The sequence below is a fragment of the Vespa mandarinia genome, chromosome 7 (genome assembly GCF_050613455.1).
Source record: "Vespa mandarinia isolate Hongniang chromosome 7, ASM5061345v1, whole genome shotgun sequence".
NCBI lineage: Eukaryota > Metazoa > Arthropoda > Insecta > Hymenoptera > Vespidae > Vespa > Vespa mandarinia.
Genome location: NC_140816.1, coordinates 9,169,686 through 9,185,871, shown reverse-complemented (window position 1 = coordinate 9,185,871; position 16,186 = coordinate 9,169,686). Strand labels below are relative to the sequence as shown.

At 39.9% G+C, this 16,186-nt stretch overlaps 2 protein-coding genes across 7 annotated transcripts in view; one reads left to right on the top strand and one right to left on the bottom strand.

The window, feature by feature from the left end:
* Positions 1-30: 30 nt before the first annotated feature.
* Positions 31-2,181, top strand: LOC118443602 (synapsin-like). Its single transcript, XM_085658350.1, has 5 exons — positions 31-405; positions 1,298-1,551; positions 1,634-1,769; positions 1,881-1,985; positions 2,152-2,181. The coding sequence occupies exons 1-5, from the start codon at positions 31-33 to the stop codon at positions 2,179-2,181; spliced, it is 900 nt and encodes a 299-aa protein (XP_085514476.1).
* Timp (Tissue inhibitor of metalloproteases) overlaps positions 2,107-16,186 on the bottom strand; it is a 48,421-nt gene continuing 34,341 nt past the window's right edge. For 3 of the 6 annotated variants that reach the window (XM_085658366.1, XM_035870508.2, XM_085658367.1), the window contains exons 2-5: positions 4,902-5,028; positions 4,708-4,790; positions 4,244-4,477; positions 2,107-3,715 (exon numbers count right to left, since the gene is read on the bottom strand). In XM_085658366.1, the coding sequence (XP_085514492.1) occupies positions 3,494-3,715; positions 4,244-4,477; positions 4,708-4,790; positions 4,902-5,028 (666 nt within the window). In that variant the 3' untranslated portion in view covers positions 2,107-3,493. The other 3 variants (XM_035870507.2, XM_035870509.2, XM_085658368.1) reach the window with 3 other exon arrangements.

Genomic DNA, 16,186 nt, shown 5'->3' with positions numbered 1-16,186 from the left:
GTCCGGCCATTGAAAAATTGTCGGACGGCCATGCAAAATTGTCGCTATCACGACGACCACCATAGCTTGTCTTCCAGGTTCTCGTCAGGAGATTTGAGCTCGGAGCTCGACGATGAACCGAATACGGAATCCGGGCTGGCCTCCGTGGCGCGGCAGGACTCGTCTCAGCCGTATCAGGCGGTTCCAGATCGGCCATTACAATCTCAGCCGGCACCGCTCCCACCGAGTAATCAACCACCGATTCCAGGAGCACCGCCAGCTGGACCACCTCAACCGATTGGCGGTGATCTCAGCTTAAACTTGAGACCAGGATCGAGGACTACCAGCGCACCTTCCTCGCCAGCCAAAAGCCGAGAAAGTTTGTTGCAAAGAGTTCAGAGTCTTACCGGAGCTGCCAGAGATCAGGTATGTGTTTCTCTCTTTTTTTTCTTCTTCTTTTTTTCCTGTTTTCTTTTTTTTTTCTCATTCCAAATATTCTTCGCCCTAGAGTATCGTTTCGATCGAGAAATTATCGAGAGGAGCAAGCGCGACGATGAAATAATTTTTTCTTTCACAATTCTTTCCCTATAAAAAAGTTATAAAATTTCCTTACCTCCCATGAATGGGGTGTTTGATCGAATTAAAAAGCTTACCTCGTAACGACCTAGTTTTATTGGAATATCGGATAGTCTCCTTCGTGTAAATTGTTTTATTCGATAACGAGTCGACAAGAAGAAGGGAGAACAACGGATTAACGAGAGAATAGAATATCAAATCAATCGTGATATAGTTAAAAAAAAAAAATGAAAAACAAAGTGTTATAGTAAGAGCGGAGAAAAAATGTTAAGTCGATGAGGAGACCTCGTTGACCCCTTCGATGTAGTACACCGACCGAAAACTGGGTCGCGACTCAGGTTAAGAACCTCCCTTATAGAGGAAGGTGCTAATAGGGCCCGTTCATTTTCTTCTTTCTCGCTCTTATACTTTTTCAACTAATGAAAGACAAAGTGTAGGCGAAAACGGAGACGTATCATTAAAACGTATTATAATATCGTCCTTAATGTTTTTCTCTCCTTCTGCTTTTCTTGTCTACCATCTTACCTAGTTTACATTCTAGAAATAGATAAAAATAGAGGACATTGTTAAAGCATATCGCAATAATTTTCTTTCATCCCCGTTGTCTTCCTCGGCTGATGCGCGCGCGCGCGTGTGTGTATATATATATATATATATATATATATATATATATAGAGAGAGAGAGAGAGAGAGAGAGAGAGGGACGACAGGAACGAAGCATAAACAAGCTGATGAATTTTAGGGTGCCTCCATTCTGGGAGCAGCCGTTTCGGGCGCCACGAGAGGACCCACCTACAGCAAGGATCGATGCTTCACTCTCTTAGTGATAGACGATCAGAATACCGACTGGAGCAAATATTTTCGAGGTCGAAGGCTACACGGGGATTATGAGATACGCGTGGAGCAAGCGGAATTCCGAGAAATGTCCCTCACGGCGAATGAAGCAGGCAGTACCGTGTCTATGGCAGTTTATCGTAATGGTACTAAAGTCATCAGGTTCGAGTCATCTTCGTCATTTAAGAACGAATCAAAATAAAATATGACGCAACCCCTATAACGCATCAAGATCTCTTTGCAGATCTTTCAAGCCGGATTTCGTGCTGATTCGTCAGAATTTGCGAGATGCTGATGAGGATTACAAGAACCTTCTTCTTGGTCTGATGTACGGTGGCATTCCTAGCGTTAACAACCTTACCGCGATTTATAACTTCCAGGTAACGCGAGCGCACTCTTACCAGAATAGAATTCATTTTCAATTTTCTCTTTTTTCAATGTTCTCTTACGTACCTTCCTGTCACTTATTTTGATATTATGTCAATTTAAAGGACAAGCCATGGGTATTCGCGCATTTATTGGCTCTCCAACGTCGCTTGGGCAAAGATAATTTTCCCCTGATCGAGCAGACTTACTACCCGAATCATCGTGAAATGGTAAGTGAACGATTATTCGGTCGGTACCTTCGTTAATTCTCTCAACGTCTTTCTATCTATCGGATAAAAAAATTTATTTTTCATATTTTCCGTTGATCGCATGGTTAATGTATAATGCGTATTATATGTATCTGTATACATTTATATACTACATATCTCGTTACAGTTCTTCGATTCATCGATCGAAACGATTTAATTCTTACAAACGTAAACTGTAGTTACAAAATCGCTTTACGAAATGCAAAGTATATTAATAATATACATTTACGCTATATACGTTTTAATATTTTGTACTAAATTTCAAACCCACGTAAACGGGGTTCTCGCCACTATCAACGAAACGAGGCAGAGTCCAAAGAAGACTCCTAAAGATCTACTCTTTCTTTTTTCTTTTTTTTTTCTTTTTTTTTTCTTTTTTATCTTTTTTAAATCCTATACATGTATAATATGTATGTCAAGACCAGCCTGTCAAGACGGTGGGTAATTTTTCTCACAAAAGAATCGTTTTACTTTTCAAGGGAAAAGCAAAATGACGAAAATTTCGATATTTTTTTCAATAGAAAACAAAACGTGAGCGGATAAATTTAATAAATAACAATGGAAAGACAGATTATTATAAAAGAAGATATATATCGAATGAAATGCGGATTAAAAAAAGAGTTTAACTAAAATCTACGCGTAGTACGAGCAAGAAAATAACTTATAGATTTACAATATACATTACATGCTAAGACAGAGAAAAGAAAGAGAAATTATATACAATCTATGCGTAAGAGTAATTGTCGCAAGAGAAATTCCTTTACAATTTTCTTTTTTTTACACTCGTTCGAACTCATTCGAAAAATGAATCACCGCTCAGGTTCGAGCGAACGTACGTGATCGATCGATCACCCCCAACCGCTCACACACGGTTGGATACAAACTCTTCGCAATTAACCGAACCGGACAATCGAATTATTGATAACTTAATGAACGATAGAGCGTATGCCGGACATCGAGTGCAACGAACGATTGATAATTTTCAATCGTTTTTAAGCGATCGCGATCGCTTTTCTACCGCGAACATTTATTAGAATTTTATTCTTGTATATCGAAAGACGATGTCTTTCATCTTATCGTGATAAAAGACGAAGAAAGAAAAAATAAAAAACGAGTAAAGTTCGTATACGTTGTCCCGGTAAATCACTTATTTACTAATCATGCTCATACAAATATCGTATGAGCATACTCGTTTTCTCTAATAAGCAACTTTATATAGGAATTTACTTTAATGGGACTTTTTTTCCTCGTTACACTCGTTGTTTATCGATTCGCAAATATCCATTCAATTTTCAATTTCGATTACTTCCAAGAGCAATCTCGATGTCGAATCAGGTATTAAGATTTGTCCAATTTGTCGATTTTCAAGGTTTGTCTATTCGTTCTCGTTTTCCTCTCGCGAAACAAAATGAAAAGAGGAGGGGCGGGGCTGGGGAGAGAAAGGAAAGGTGAGGAAAGAAAGAATTTCGTTAAGGTTCCTTTAATCTTTCCTGCTCGCGTTTTCGTTGATACTCCTTGATGCAATTCTTGTACGGAACCGACGGTGTCCAGGTGCAACCATTGGGACCTTTTTTGCAGACTCCATATTTTTCTTGACAATCCTGTGGACCGGGAGAGCTTTCCCACAGACAATGCTTTCCACCGGTTGATTCCAGAACCGCACCTTTGCGCCACCATGGCGTGAAGGTCGTCTATAAATAATATGATAAATAGCGTGAGAAAATAGCGAAATGTTTTTAATCGATTTACAAAAAGAAAAAAAAAAAAAGAAAAAGAACATTTGTCGTCCCCATAATCCAGAAATAATCCAAAGATAATTGACAAGTTGAAATTATTATAGGAAAGGTATACAGTATTAGCGATATTTAGGAGCTATTGACGTCATAGTCGTTAATATTTAAGCGGCCGTTAATTGTGAAATGATAAAGCAATTTTCTTTCGATAAACATTAACAGATCCTATTTTTCTATCAAAGTTCAGAACTCCAAGTGATTATCGAGAAAGAGTTGAAATTGAAGAATGACAAAGTATACGTTTGACGGGAGTGAGAGGAGCCGTGAGAGTAGCCGTTCAAAACCGATTCTCCCTCCCTCCCTCTCGTCCTCTCGCTTCGCGTTTCAAAGTTCAAGCTATTCTTGTCAAAGGACTTTCCTATGATATAGATTCAGATAGGAATGTTAGAGTTTAGTCAGCTTATCTCGAGAAAAGATTGTATTTACTTCGCAAACGCATCCACGATGATAAAGCAGCCTGAATCCTTTTCGTTGTCCGACGGGTACTTCGGACCAGAGAATCGCGAGATCGCAAATTGATATTCTTGCTTTTCCTTCGCTCACTGTTCCGCTGACGACGTAAGTTTTGCCCACAAGTAAATGCGTTACACCGCAAAGTGAATCGTAGCCGAGCGTCCAAAGGGTATTCTCCCTCAAGGCAACTTCTGCCTTTGGAGTTGACTAAATAAAAGATAACAAGGAAAGAAAATATTGTAAAAGTTTTGACTAAATGACCATCTATTATAGACGTTATTAGATAAAAATTTTATTCGTTTTTATCTACCGTTAGGAAATTTTAATATTATATAGGTATAGGTATATAATAATAATATATCTTTTTCACGACGAATGAATCAAAATAGAATGATGTTAATCGAGACATGATTTCATATTCCACGCTTCTTACGAACCTTGAAAACTCTGTTGATCTTCACTTTGTATTCCAGCCTCTCTTCGTTAACGTGAACGATCAATTTTATCCTTACGACTGCAACTGCATAGGAAGAGAAAATAAAAGTTAAAAATATTATATGCGTAAGCGATGCGCGTATACCTTCGTAGTATATTAATTTTTAATATATCAAAGATGAAATAATTTTATTACCAAAGTCTGCTCTGCAAAACTGTGTTTGAGGATGTACTTTCTGGCAGCTACACGCCGTTGCACTTTGCAACGTTGTTAGGTATAATAAACCTAACAGGAGGTATGTACAGTAGGACGTTCGCCACATCTGCAAGGCAAACACACAATACAAATAAAATCTTTCTCTCTCTCTCTCTCTCTCTCTCTCTCTCTCTCTCTCTCTCTATCTCTCTGTACCTCTCGTGAAACAAGGAAAATTCACAGTAGCTCGTAAAGTTTCACGGGTTCTCGGTAAACTCGAATTTGTATATTTTATGTCTATCCATTATTTCGGTTGCTTTTGAATACGAATACGTCCGGGATAACGGTGATAAATTTTTTTCTTTTTTCCTCACCGATTCGAATCCTCGTCATCCCAAAGTTGTTACCTCGAGACTAAATTGGAACTTAGACTATCAATCGATATACGATCCGACGATTATTTCTTTTTCTTAAGTTTTTAGCGTCGACGGGAAATAATTAAAGACGTGATCGGAATTGACAAGCCAGAATTTCGTCCTGTTCGGTATTTATTAATATTACGGAAGCTGCGTTAATCCGACCTAGTTTATCGACGGCAGCTGTACCGCGATCTAAACATAGCTGTAAAACGGTAACCAAAGTCGAACACGGTCTAGAAATTCTCAGAGCTGGCCGAAAGATCCTATCGATGATGCATCTACTTATTTCTCTCTTATAGCTATAGTCGACGAACGAAAATAAACTCCCTTGGGACACCTCCTCGGAAGAATCCAGCGAAACGCATAAAGGCTCGGAAAATGTTTCTCTTTTCCTCCCGAATAAATTTTTATTTCCTATCAAGTAAATAGTCAAGCCGACGATGAATTATTCATTCCATCCACCGCTACGTCATCAAATATATTCAACGATCTCTACGTGATATATTCCGTGAAATAATGTCTATTTAAATTTACGATAACGAACTACCAACCTAAGTTGTTGAATAGATAGGCTACATACCGTCGGAACAACGAACGATCCTTGAAAGTTTAGATGGTCCGACGTAACGCGAAAGTACTTTCATTGGAACTCGTTGGAATAAATTGAAATTACCGTTGCACCCGCATCTGCTATGCATCGACGTAAATCTTAAACAATGCTCCGCGTGCATTAAATGGAACTGCATGTATTATTAAGGTACCGAGATCAGCTCTCTTGGATATATTACTGTTCAAAGCTTGCTAACCACCGTGACGTCTCGAGCAAGCAAGCGAGAGAGAGAGAGAGAGAGAGAGAGAGAGAGAGAGAGAGAGCGAGAGAGACGCCAGCCAGACATATAAGTGCTTCTTCCGTATGCGGGAACATGTCTCGCCTCGTCTCTCTCTCTCTCTCTCTCTCTCTCTCTCTCTCTCTCTCTCGCTTACTCTGTATCTGTATACGGACACGCTGACCCGTTTTGCGCACCCAGCAATCATCGTTTAACATGCGTTTATACCAAATTTATTCCCTCTCGTCGTCGAGCTTCTCTCGCAACGACAGAACCAATAAACTTTTACGGACTCGTCCGAGACATCGCACTCTTCTCTACCTCTCTCTTCTTCCTCTTCCCTAGTTTGAGAATTTATCGAACCGACCTTCGAGCACCCACCATTGACTACCAACGTGGAATTTCGTCATTTTCCCTTAGCTATTTATTCAATACCTAATCATGGTTTCACTCTATAGATATCAGAAGAATATTATTACTTCTACCGTAAAAAGGTCTTCTCTTCCATTCAAAGTTCAATCTTCTAAGTTGAATGAAAAAGAGAGAGAGAGAAAGAGAGAGAGAGAGAGAGAGAGAGAGAGAGAGCGAGCGCAAGCGTTAACAAAAATAGGAATCTCCATTTCGAATAAAAGTTGGTAATATTGTGTTCGTGTTGAGCGAGTATATGCTCTTCATGAATCAGACGTCATCGTAAACTCGTCGTTGAATCAATTGCACGTAGCGAACTGAATTGAATACAACCATTAGATCGAATCGACATATTTCTTTCGAGAATGAGACTTTTGAAATTGCAAGGATTTACGCGTAATTGTAGTTTCAAAGGTGTAACCTCGCAGCACGTTTCGCAGGCCGTAAGGCTCTAAGCTTAGTTTAAAAGCGTGAAATTATGCATTCGATTATGATGTCAAGGTAACGGATATGCTATAGCGAGTCGGTTTTAAACGAAATAAATCCATGAAACGTGCGACGAATCGCGTCGCTCTTCGATAAAGAGATGGGAACACCTTGATAAGCGATAAAGGATACAACCCGACAATGCCGACTATCTGTTATAATTATTATTGTTATTATTATTGTTGTTGGAAATATAAAATGAAAAAAGGAAGGGCAATTCTCGTGAGGCGACGTCTATGACATCAGCCACCCATCGATCATTTCGACTAGCATGATGATGCACCAAGTGCGTCTCGAAAGACGAATATAAAGTGCGAATATTTTCGACGGCATCATCATCGTCATCATCTTCGACATATTCTGGCGTGCGTGGGCGTGTGTCAAACCTACCATAAATTCTTTTCGCGTACGTCAATCATCTCCCTCCTATCAGACCGTGTCGTCTTTCTTCTTCTTTTCGCGTATACATATTTTTTAAAAAGGCTGAGATAAATAGAGAGAGAGAGAGAGAGAGAGAGAGAGAGAGAGAGAGAGAACGATAGTTTCGAGTAAGTACGGAGTTCCGATCAAGTAGATTGGGCAAAGTAATTTATGACCGATAATTCCTGTCCGTGACTGGAGATTTGCGATCAAGTAGATTTAAATAACCACGCAAGGCTGTACCAATTAACCTTAAACTCAGAATGGGATTATACCGAGAGACAAGGAGAGACCGATGAAAAGGAGAGAAGAGTGAGAGGAGAAGAAGGTTGTTAGGCATAAATACGCTCCGTGTATTCTCGCGTTTCACGGTAAATTTATGATAATCTTACTGCAAACGTGAGCGAGGCTGCTTGGAATATGATCATGCATATCTTCTCTAAACGTCTAGATTTTACACTCCGGAGACGATCGAGTGTTCGATATTAAGCGCGGGACTTTTGTTTGCGAATCATCAATCACAGACTCGATCAAGTTATTTTCGATCGATTAGCAATGATCTATAATTTTCTTTCGATCGAATATGCGATAATTGTTAAGTTCGATCTCAAGAAGCATTTGAAAGCATTAATCTTTCGGGTTATTTTTTTCTATCGCCTATATCTTCTAATCCGTAAATCGATGGATCTTAGGTAAGAGTATCGTGTTGCGATCTGCCAATCGAGCGGATTTTTGCGGTATAACGTTACAACTTTTTAAAACGCAACGAATATCGTTTAAGATTTCTCCATTATAATACAGTAGTATGGTAGTTTTTGTAAACCGATAAGTCCAAATAAAAAGTGTTCGCGTGTTTATTTCATTAATTTGAAAGTATCACAATTGATTCATCCATCCATTGCGAGTAATAAAGTAGAATTTATTTCTTTTATTCGATATAACGCGCGTGATATCAACTTTAATCTAATTTCGTAAAATGATGAGGTAATCCCTCTTTATTGTCTGATGTAGAGATAAAGCGAGCGAGCGAGCGCGGAATAGGACGGAGGATGAGACAGACATCTTTGTAAAAAGGAGCTAAAAAATCGCGTACAAAGCCGTTTTAGAATGGAATCGCTAAGGTATAACGAATTTTCATAATCCATCTTCTCCGTCCGTCAGTTTCGCAAGCTGACCGAAGCATGCCACTCCGTTCTTACGTGGCCAAGCCCGAAGATGTCGCTGTCGCACGATTTGCTTTCCTACTTATGGCTCTTATGGCTCGCGAGAGTCCATCGAATCTGATCGATTCTTTATGATCGAAAAGCCATTGTAACGTTATGGATCTTGTTCGAAAAAGCTTGCCTATGCTTTTGATAACTCGTATTTTCATAATCGTTCATACTTTCTTTCTTTCAATGAAGAATATTTTCAGCCCGATACGTCAGCCCGATTTTAATATTATTCGTCGGCATTATGTCGACGCAATTTACGATTGTACGGGAAACATGAAAATTTCTCAACGAAGTTATCGAATCGAGTTCGTTCGAGGAAACGTCGAGGAAACGTCGAGGAAACGCCCTGTGGCGAATTCTGATCGATCATGCTTTACGGACTCGACGGAATAACTTTCATTCCTAAGAACTATTACGATAAGTTCTGTCGAAATTAAATTTTATATTCGAACTCAGGTTCGGTGTGGTTTCATTTGTCAGATTCGATGGGTATGCTTCCGAAATTGTAGGTTGAACTCAACTGGGATGCGATTCGTTGATCACTATATTCATCCCCGAGCAAATTAGCTCCGTCCTATTTCAATTAACATGTCTTCCCCCCTTTTTCTTTTTTTTCTTTTACAGAGTTTACAGAGACCGTGTAGAGACTCTGTAGGATAGGAGAAAAGAGAAAGAGGAGAATGAGAGAACACGAAGGACCAATCGCGTCGTATTTATCGTTGCCCTTGTCTCGAACGTTCGAAAGATTTATGCACGCCTTGCAACCATAGGAACACCATCGATCCTTCCTTTTGGCATTGCGCCGACTGTTACTCCGCTCGTATCTCACGAAATCGTTTTTCCCTTTAACGTCTTCTAAGCAAATCGCCTCTATTCGTCGAACGCCAAACGTGGCCTGACATTAAACTTTCCTTTCTCTATTTCTTTTCGTCGCGTGATCGCCGACGTCACGAGGAACTTTTTGCAAATTTTTCACTCGATAGGCCTATTCTAACGCTTATCGCGAAATTTTCCAAGACTCGCGGATTAATTAAATAAATGAACGCGACGAGTTTCTAATTGAAGCATCATAAACACGTATGATCAAATGTCGAGATAAAAATCGACAAACGATCATTAAAAGTAAAAGTTTCGCAAAAGTATCTCGCCAAGCTACGTAAAGCGAAAGTAAATCTTTCAAAGTGCACGATAATAAGAAAGATTCACAAAGCATAATCGTAATTGCATCGCGCAGGAAGAGACAGCCCAATGGGCGTAGCAGTTATGAGGCTAGTAATTATCATCCCGCAGACTAAATAACGCGCAGAGACTCTCAAACCGTTTGCAATTCGCGACCGTGCCAAGAAAACTTTCGTGGAATATTCATCGTACATATACACGCATGCGCAATAGTATATGCATGCGGCCTATACGATCCTTAGAGCGAATTATATCTTGTCGGTTTATATCTTGTTGATCGCCTAACACATCTTTGACAGTGAGAGACAGAGAGAGAGAGAGAGAGAGAGAGAGAGAGAGAGAGAGAGAGAGAGAGAGAGAGAGAGAGGGAGATTCAAAGGCTTATCGATACTCGGAAAACGATTGTTTGTTAAGTCAATACTCTTTCTTTGTTAATCTTTGCTTCCGTGAAGCGGCAAACTTTATCCAATCGAGCTAAGAAGAAAGGTCAGAAACCGCAACAAGGTGGAAAACGTTAGAGGAGACGACGACGAGCCGCATAAAGATAGTTGCGAAATTGATACTATGACGTCACGATATAAGACGAATCAGTGTCATGCAGCCGTATTACGTAATAGAAATCTATGGTAAATCGTCGTGAAGGGAATTAATGGCGAATTAACTTCGGCGACGTTACGCGCGTCGTTATTTTTTCTTTAAATAAATCTCCATTATGAGATTTCTTATTAATCGACTACGATCGTAGTCGTACTCGGCGGCGTCCGTCGGAAATAATTTCAATCAACGAGAGAATAATGAACGTAGGAGTGACTCCTGTAGTAATCGTATGTTACATTTAATAAATCGTTCGATTTCGTACCGTAATTTTCTTTATTTATTACAATCGTAATCGTTATTTACGATACGCATGCAACAATATTGGAATATTTATTATTTCCCGGTCTTATTACCTTATTACAGAAATCGATAATAGGAGCTTTCGTCGACAGTGAAAAGTCTACATTTGTTTAAATATCGCTGGCTATCGAGATAGGATAGACGATGAAATAAATAATAAATACGATGAGCGAAATGATATTGTAGCGAGCTCGAAGCAACTATCATTTTCTTCGATCCCAAAAACATATTCGATTAAAATGATTGCCGTCTTATTTATAAATGCCATTTATATACGTAGGTACCGAGAATTTCGAATTTTGCTCGTAGCGAAGACGGCAGATGCCCGGGCAAGACAGGTGTTAATTACACGTTCGATTGATAGCCATGAATTTAGTATACGAGTGATCGAACTGCAATACGCGTGTCGGTAAAGGACCATACGTATTATTCATTAATGAAGTCGAAGACAAAATTTACATCGTACATCGCTCGTAAATTGAAAGCGCTCGAAAGTGTCGTCGACGAACGAGCGATATAACGGATGATACGCGAAACCTTTTACCCCAGTGTCCCCTTTAATATTTCATTTCGTTTAAGAGTCTTTCGCAAGTAGTTTACCATTTTTATGTCAATTACATACGTTAAAGAGATCATTGCAGATTATTTAGATCGCATTATTACGAAAAATTAATTCCTCTCTGCTTTGTTATTTTTCTCCTTTTTTTTTTTTCTTTTTTTTTTTCTTTCCTTTTCGCAAAGATCGGGACACTTATTGTCGTTCGAATGGCTTCTTCTGATCTTCAATGCAGTTTCATACATAATTCCTTTAATAGTCCATTACGACGAGAAGAGAATCTGTTGTGACGAAGCCACGAACGTCACCGATAGTTAATGTCCCTTTCACACGTTTTCAAAGCGTCCTTCGACAACGCCGTTAGGCACACTTTGGTTTCCGACGTAAACTTACGATCTTTTCGTTGGGCCTTCGTCGATACTTGGTATTTGTCCGTTTTCTTGTTTTTTTCTTTTTCTTTTTTTTTTTCTTTTTTTTCCTCTCTCTTTTCTCACTCTTGTCATTAGTACGACTAAACTTCAATATTGTTTGACGAGTCACTACAAGATGGACAAGATGTACAATCGTGTTAACCGTTGGCAAGGTGAAAATTATTATCGTCTAAGATAAAATTATTATCACTAACGACAAACGCGTTTTGCAACGTATCACGTACATACGCACATTGTATGTCAGTACTCGGATGTTCTTCGAATGAGCGCAAACGACGTTGGTTATAGTATGAGAAACCTCTCTTGTTCGATAAAAAAAAATCCATTCCTGTTACAATTTACGAAAGTATACAAATAATATGCAAATAAGAGACAAATTTGGATGATCTACTCGAGCACACGAACCAAACGATTATTAACTCGATCGAAGGAGAACTAACCTTTATTGAAATGTCAGCGGCAAATATTCTTCTCTATTGCACAATTTTGTCCCGAAAGAAATGAAAATCGTGAAAAATGACGCGAGCGCAGGTGGGAAGCTTCTAAGACGCGCTTCAAAGCAAGACTGCCCCAGTTCCATCGTATTACCACTATTATATTCCGCAGCAGCATTCGTACATGCGTGTAACGCAGAGGCAGACAAGCAGGCAGGCAGGCAGGCAGGCAGGCAGGCAGGCAGGCAGGCAGGCAGGCAGGCAGGCACGCAAGCAGCGAGAATCTCTGAGCTCATATGCCATTTGCAGAGGCGATCGTAGAAAATCGTCGAGCGCCGTATAAGACGGACGCGCGCGCGTGCCTTCCTTCCTTCCTTCCTCTCTTTTTCTCTTTCTATTCCGCCTCCTTTTACTTGTTCTTCTACGGGCCAATGAGAAGTAGTAGGAGAAGTCGTTGCACGTTGCCCATTGCACATGTTGCACTTTCTCCCGGCTCTTCTTCTCCTCCTCGATTAATCATAAAAATTATATTGAAACGAGCACGAGAACGTGTATCGAAACGTAAGACAGATAATGCGCGCCGCTCGAGTCGGCTTGATCGATCTATCAAAATCGTCGATGACTCACGTTGCCCGCTCGATCCTTTGGATATTTTCTAAGTAGATACTGCGCGTCGATTGGTGAAAAAACATTGTCATTCGACTTGTACCATATTTTTCTGTCAATTACATTGATCGTACGTAGAGAGATACGAACGAACGAAAGCAGATTGAAAATGCAGACGCGACCGAGTGCGATCTCGTACGATTTAGCAGCGCTTCATTTTCTAATCTTGCCACTTGTAAAATGTGCGAATTTAGGTCGCCCAAGCACGGCGCTATCTCGATCGGAATCGCCGACAAGTTTGAGCGACGACGGAAAGTCGTAGTTACAAGAGTGCCATTCACAAAATATAATCGCGAATACGGAAGAAGATGGAGAAGGATTACGTTTACAACCCGTACGGACGAGGTTTAAAAGTTGCATAAAAAGTTGACACCTTTGCATATCCGCGTGGCGCATTATTCCAGACGTCGTAGTCTCTCTAAAGAGCCTTCGAGTAGTCTGTTTGTCGAATGAATTTTCATTCGAATTCCACGCTGACGATCAGTTGTGTAAACACACGGCATTTTACCTTTTAAACGAACGATTCACTTCTTTACGGCGATTATTTTGAAATAGATTTAAAAAAAAGAAGGCTACTTTCCCCTTGCTATAATATAGACGTGCGCGTAAAAAAAAAATGATCTTCTTCGAGCGCAAAAAAAAATTAAAGTCGCGCTCATCGAAGAACCCTGAAATCATCGTCGATCCCAAGAAGAATTGCGTTACCGAGTAAAAAGTTATCGCGTTTTACCATTTATTTGGAATTCTTATCGGAATTGGTCTCGCTAATTGGTTGATTAAATAAGGCACTACTTGATGTTTAAATAAGATGACAAAATACAATAGTTCGACGCTTACGTGCCTTAAGCGCAAGAAGGAGATATAAATAAATAGCGTGCGTTGTGGAACGACACGGAAATAGATCTCGCTCTAGACATTTTCACACGGATCGTCGAAATAAGAATAAAAGGTATACCATCGAAATAGCACGCGTGATTTCTTAGTATTAGTTCACGTCGACTCTGTTTTGCGTCTAAATATATCGAATGGAAAGAAAGTTTCGGGCTGCGACGATGGACTGGCGAACGCTCGAATTTCACGTACGCAACGGCGATTCACGGCCGAATTCTACATAGATCATCTCTCCCGAGACTACCTATACGAGACGCGCGGCGTTGTATTTTATCTCCTGGATAAAAATCATTCGAAAACGCGCTTTATATCAAAAACGAGAAATGTGTCGTCAGTCAAGGATGCCTCGTCGTCGGCGATTCACGTATGCCTCGTAAAAATAAAAGATGAGATCACTTTTGCGCGTAATGCAAATTCACTTCGCGATCGCGACGCTCGACTTATACAGATTGTAGCCGTTGATCGAGAGACTTTACTTGAATCAATATTTTATTATCGGCTGCGATTTATCTCTCGTCTCATACTTACTATCTGGCAACTCACGTACGATTACCGTCGTGCTAAGCAACTATAGGTACTATATTTCGTGGACGCGTTAACATTTAACGAAGCGATTACAAAGAGGAGACAGAGGAATTCATTGGAACGTTCTTTTTCTCTTTTTTCTTTTTCACAAAGCGTATTCTTGCGAAAGTATTTTCACGCGCTTATCACGATTCTCGTTTCGCGGTGAATGAGATTGTTGCCTGGTGAGTCACGCGTAGTAGAGCCACGTAATACATACATAGTTAGCCCGCGAAAGAACGCGGCAGACGTCGTTTTAAAGAACACGCGTGCGATGTATAAAAAGATCACCGAGAATCGTCGTTTCACGTATGTAGTTGGTATCGCGAATGTCCCTCCCATTCGAAATTTTGCCAAGAATTCTTTGGCGATTCGATTTCCAGTTGGACAATACGATCGGTGATAATTTTAATAGGAATCGTTGTTGCTTTTATCATCATCATCATCATCATCATCATCATTATTATTATTATTATTATTGTCATTTTTATCGTCGTTATTACGACGAACGAACTTTCCCGTTAACGCGCGATTACGTCGAACTAACGCAACTAGATATGGATAAGAAATTTTCAATATCGTATAGATTCGATAACATACTTTTGTTATATGCATAATAGAAAATGACTATTCCCTGAATAATGAATAAATATTAAAGGAAAATATTATGTTGGAAAGGCGAATGGAGAGGGAGCGTTTGTATTCTACTGGCGTTGATTTTCGCGAAATCGGACGAGCATGGACGATAATACGAATGTCAACCACCGTGCAAATGCATGACTAGAGAGGACCGACTACTAGTCAGTCCGTATATTCGTGATGATGTAACGGGCAAAACCGCAAAGACCACACCCCGCCACTGACGCAGCCACGTGCTATTTCGTAAGCTAGCGTATAAACTTTTAGGCAAGGCCGAGCGTATAATAAGTCCGTGCCTTGCATAGGTATTACGCCTATACGTCACGTTTTTCTGTTACAAAAATCTCGTCGGAGCGAGAAAGAAAATGGTCGATTTGTTACTTTACAATAAGACCGTGATTCATTGTTTTTGAAGAAATTCATGATATTTAATATGCAGGTAAGAGTAACATGTCGTCATTCGCCTGAGTCAAATCTACCTGCGGTATGTCCTTTAATTTCCTTTTTCTTTCGCGCCTCTTATCATCGATTCGTAGCGTTAAGTGACGCGAGAACAAGAATTTATTGAAATTTCTAGTAATTATGCAAATATTATCGTAACGATATGGTTTAGCGGCTCATTTATTAGCCCGTAATTGGCGTCCTCGCGATATGCTCCTTCCTGCGAGATTTATTTTAGAAACATACCGTTATCGAATTCTAAATAAAATCCTTAATTGCCTATATCGACACAACGGTCAGATGGATGAGGGTGTCAGAAATAAGAAGAAGTAAAATAACTCCAAGTACACCTATGTCATATTCAAATGCTACTAATTAAGTACAGCGTGCTAACTTCGTACAGCATTCCATAACTCTCGACCGCAGACGCGTCAAATGTGCAAGAAGATGTTCTTGCGGTTGCAGCTAATTTGCATCTGTCACTTTACGGGATTCTTTCAAATCCTAGACTCTCGTCTGTTGTTGTTGCGCCTGTGCCTTTTCTCTCTCTCTCTCTCTCTCTCTCTCTCTCTCGTCTTTCGAAATATCGATCAAAGAAGATACGCCGTTGAATAGAGAAAATAGGAAAAGATCTATGCGGTGGTACACTAAATGTGAATTAGCACGCTCGGCACGAATATCGTGAATGTCAAAAGAAACCGCAATCGGTGTGTGCTTTGTGATTTAAAGCATACAGTTCTTTCAGCTCCTCTGACCTCCTCACACCGCCTACATGTTTCATTTAAAACTATCGCCTTTGATTCTATCGTTCGG

What these genes read in the sequence shown, in the direction of transcription:
- LOC118443602 (XM_085658350.1), top strand. Translation starts at nt 31, where the DNA reads ATGCAAAATTGTCGCTATCACGACGACCACCATAGCTTGTCTTCCAGG. An exon ending in AATGGTACTAAAGTCATCAG is followed by an intron (nt 1,552 to 1,633) that starts GTTCGAGTCATC and finishes ATCTCTTTGCAG; the next exon opens with ATCTTTCAAGCCGGATTTCG. An exon ending in ACCCGAATCATCGTGAAATG is followed by an intron (nt 1,986 to 2,151) that starts GTAAGTGAACGA and finishes ATCTCGTTACAG; the next exon opens with TTCTTCGATTCATCGATCGA.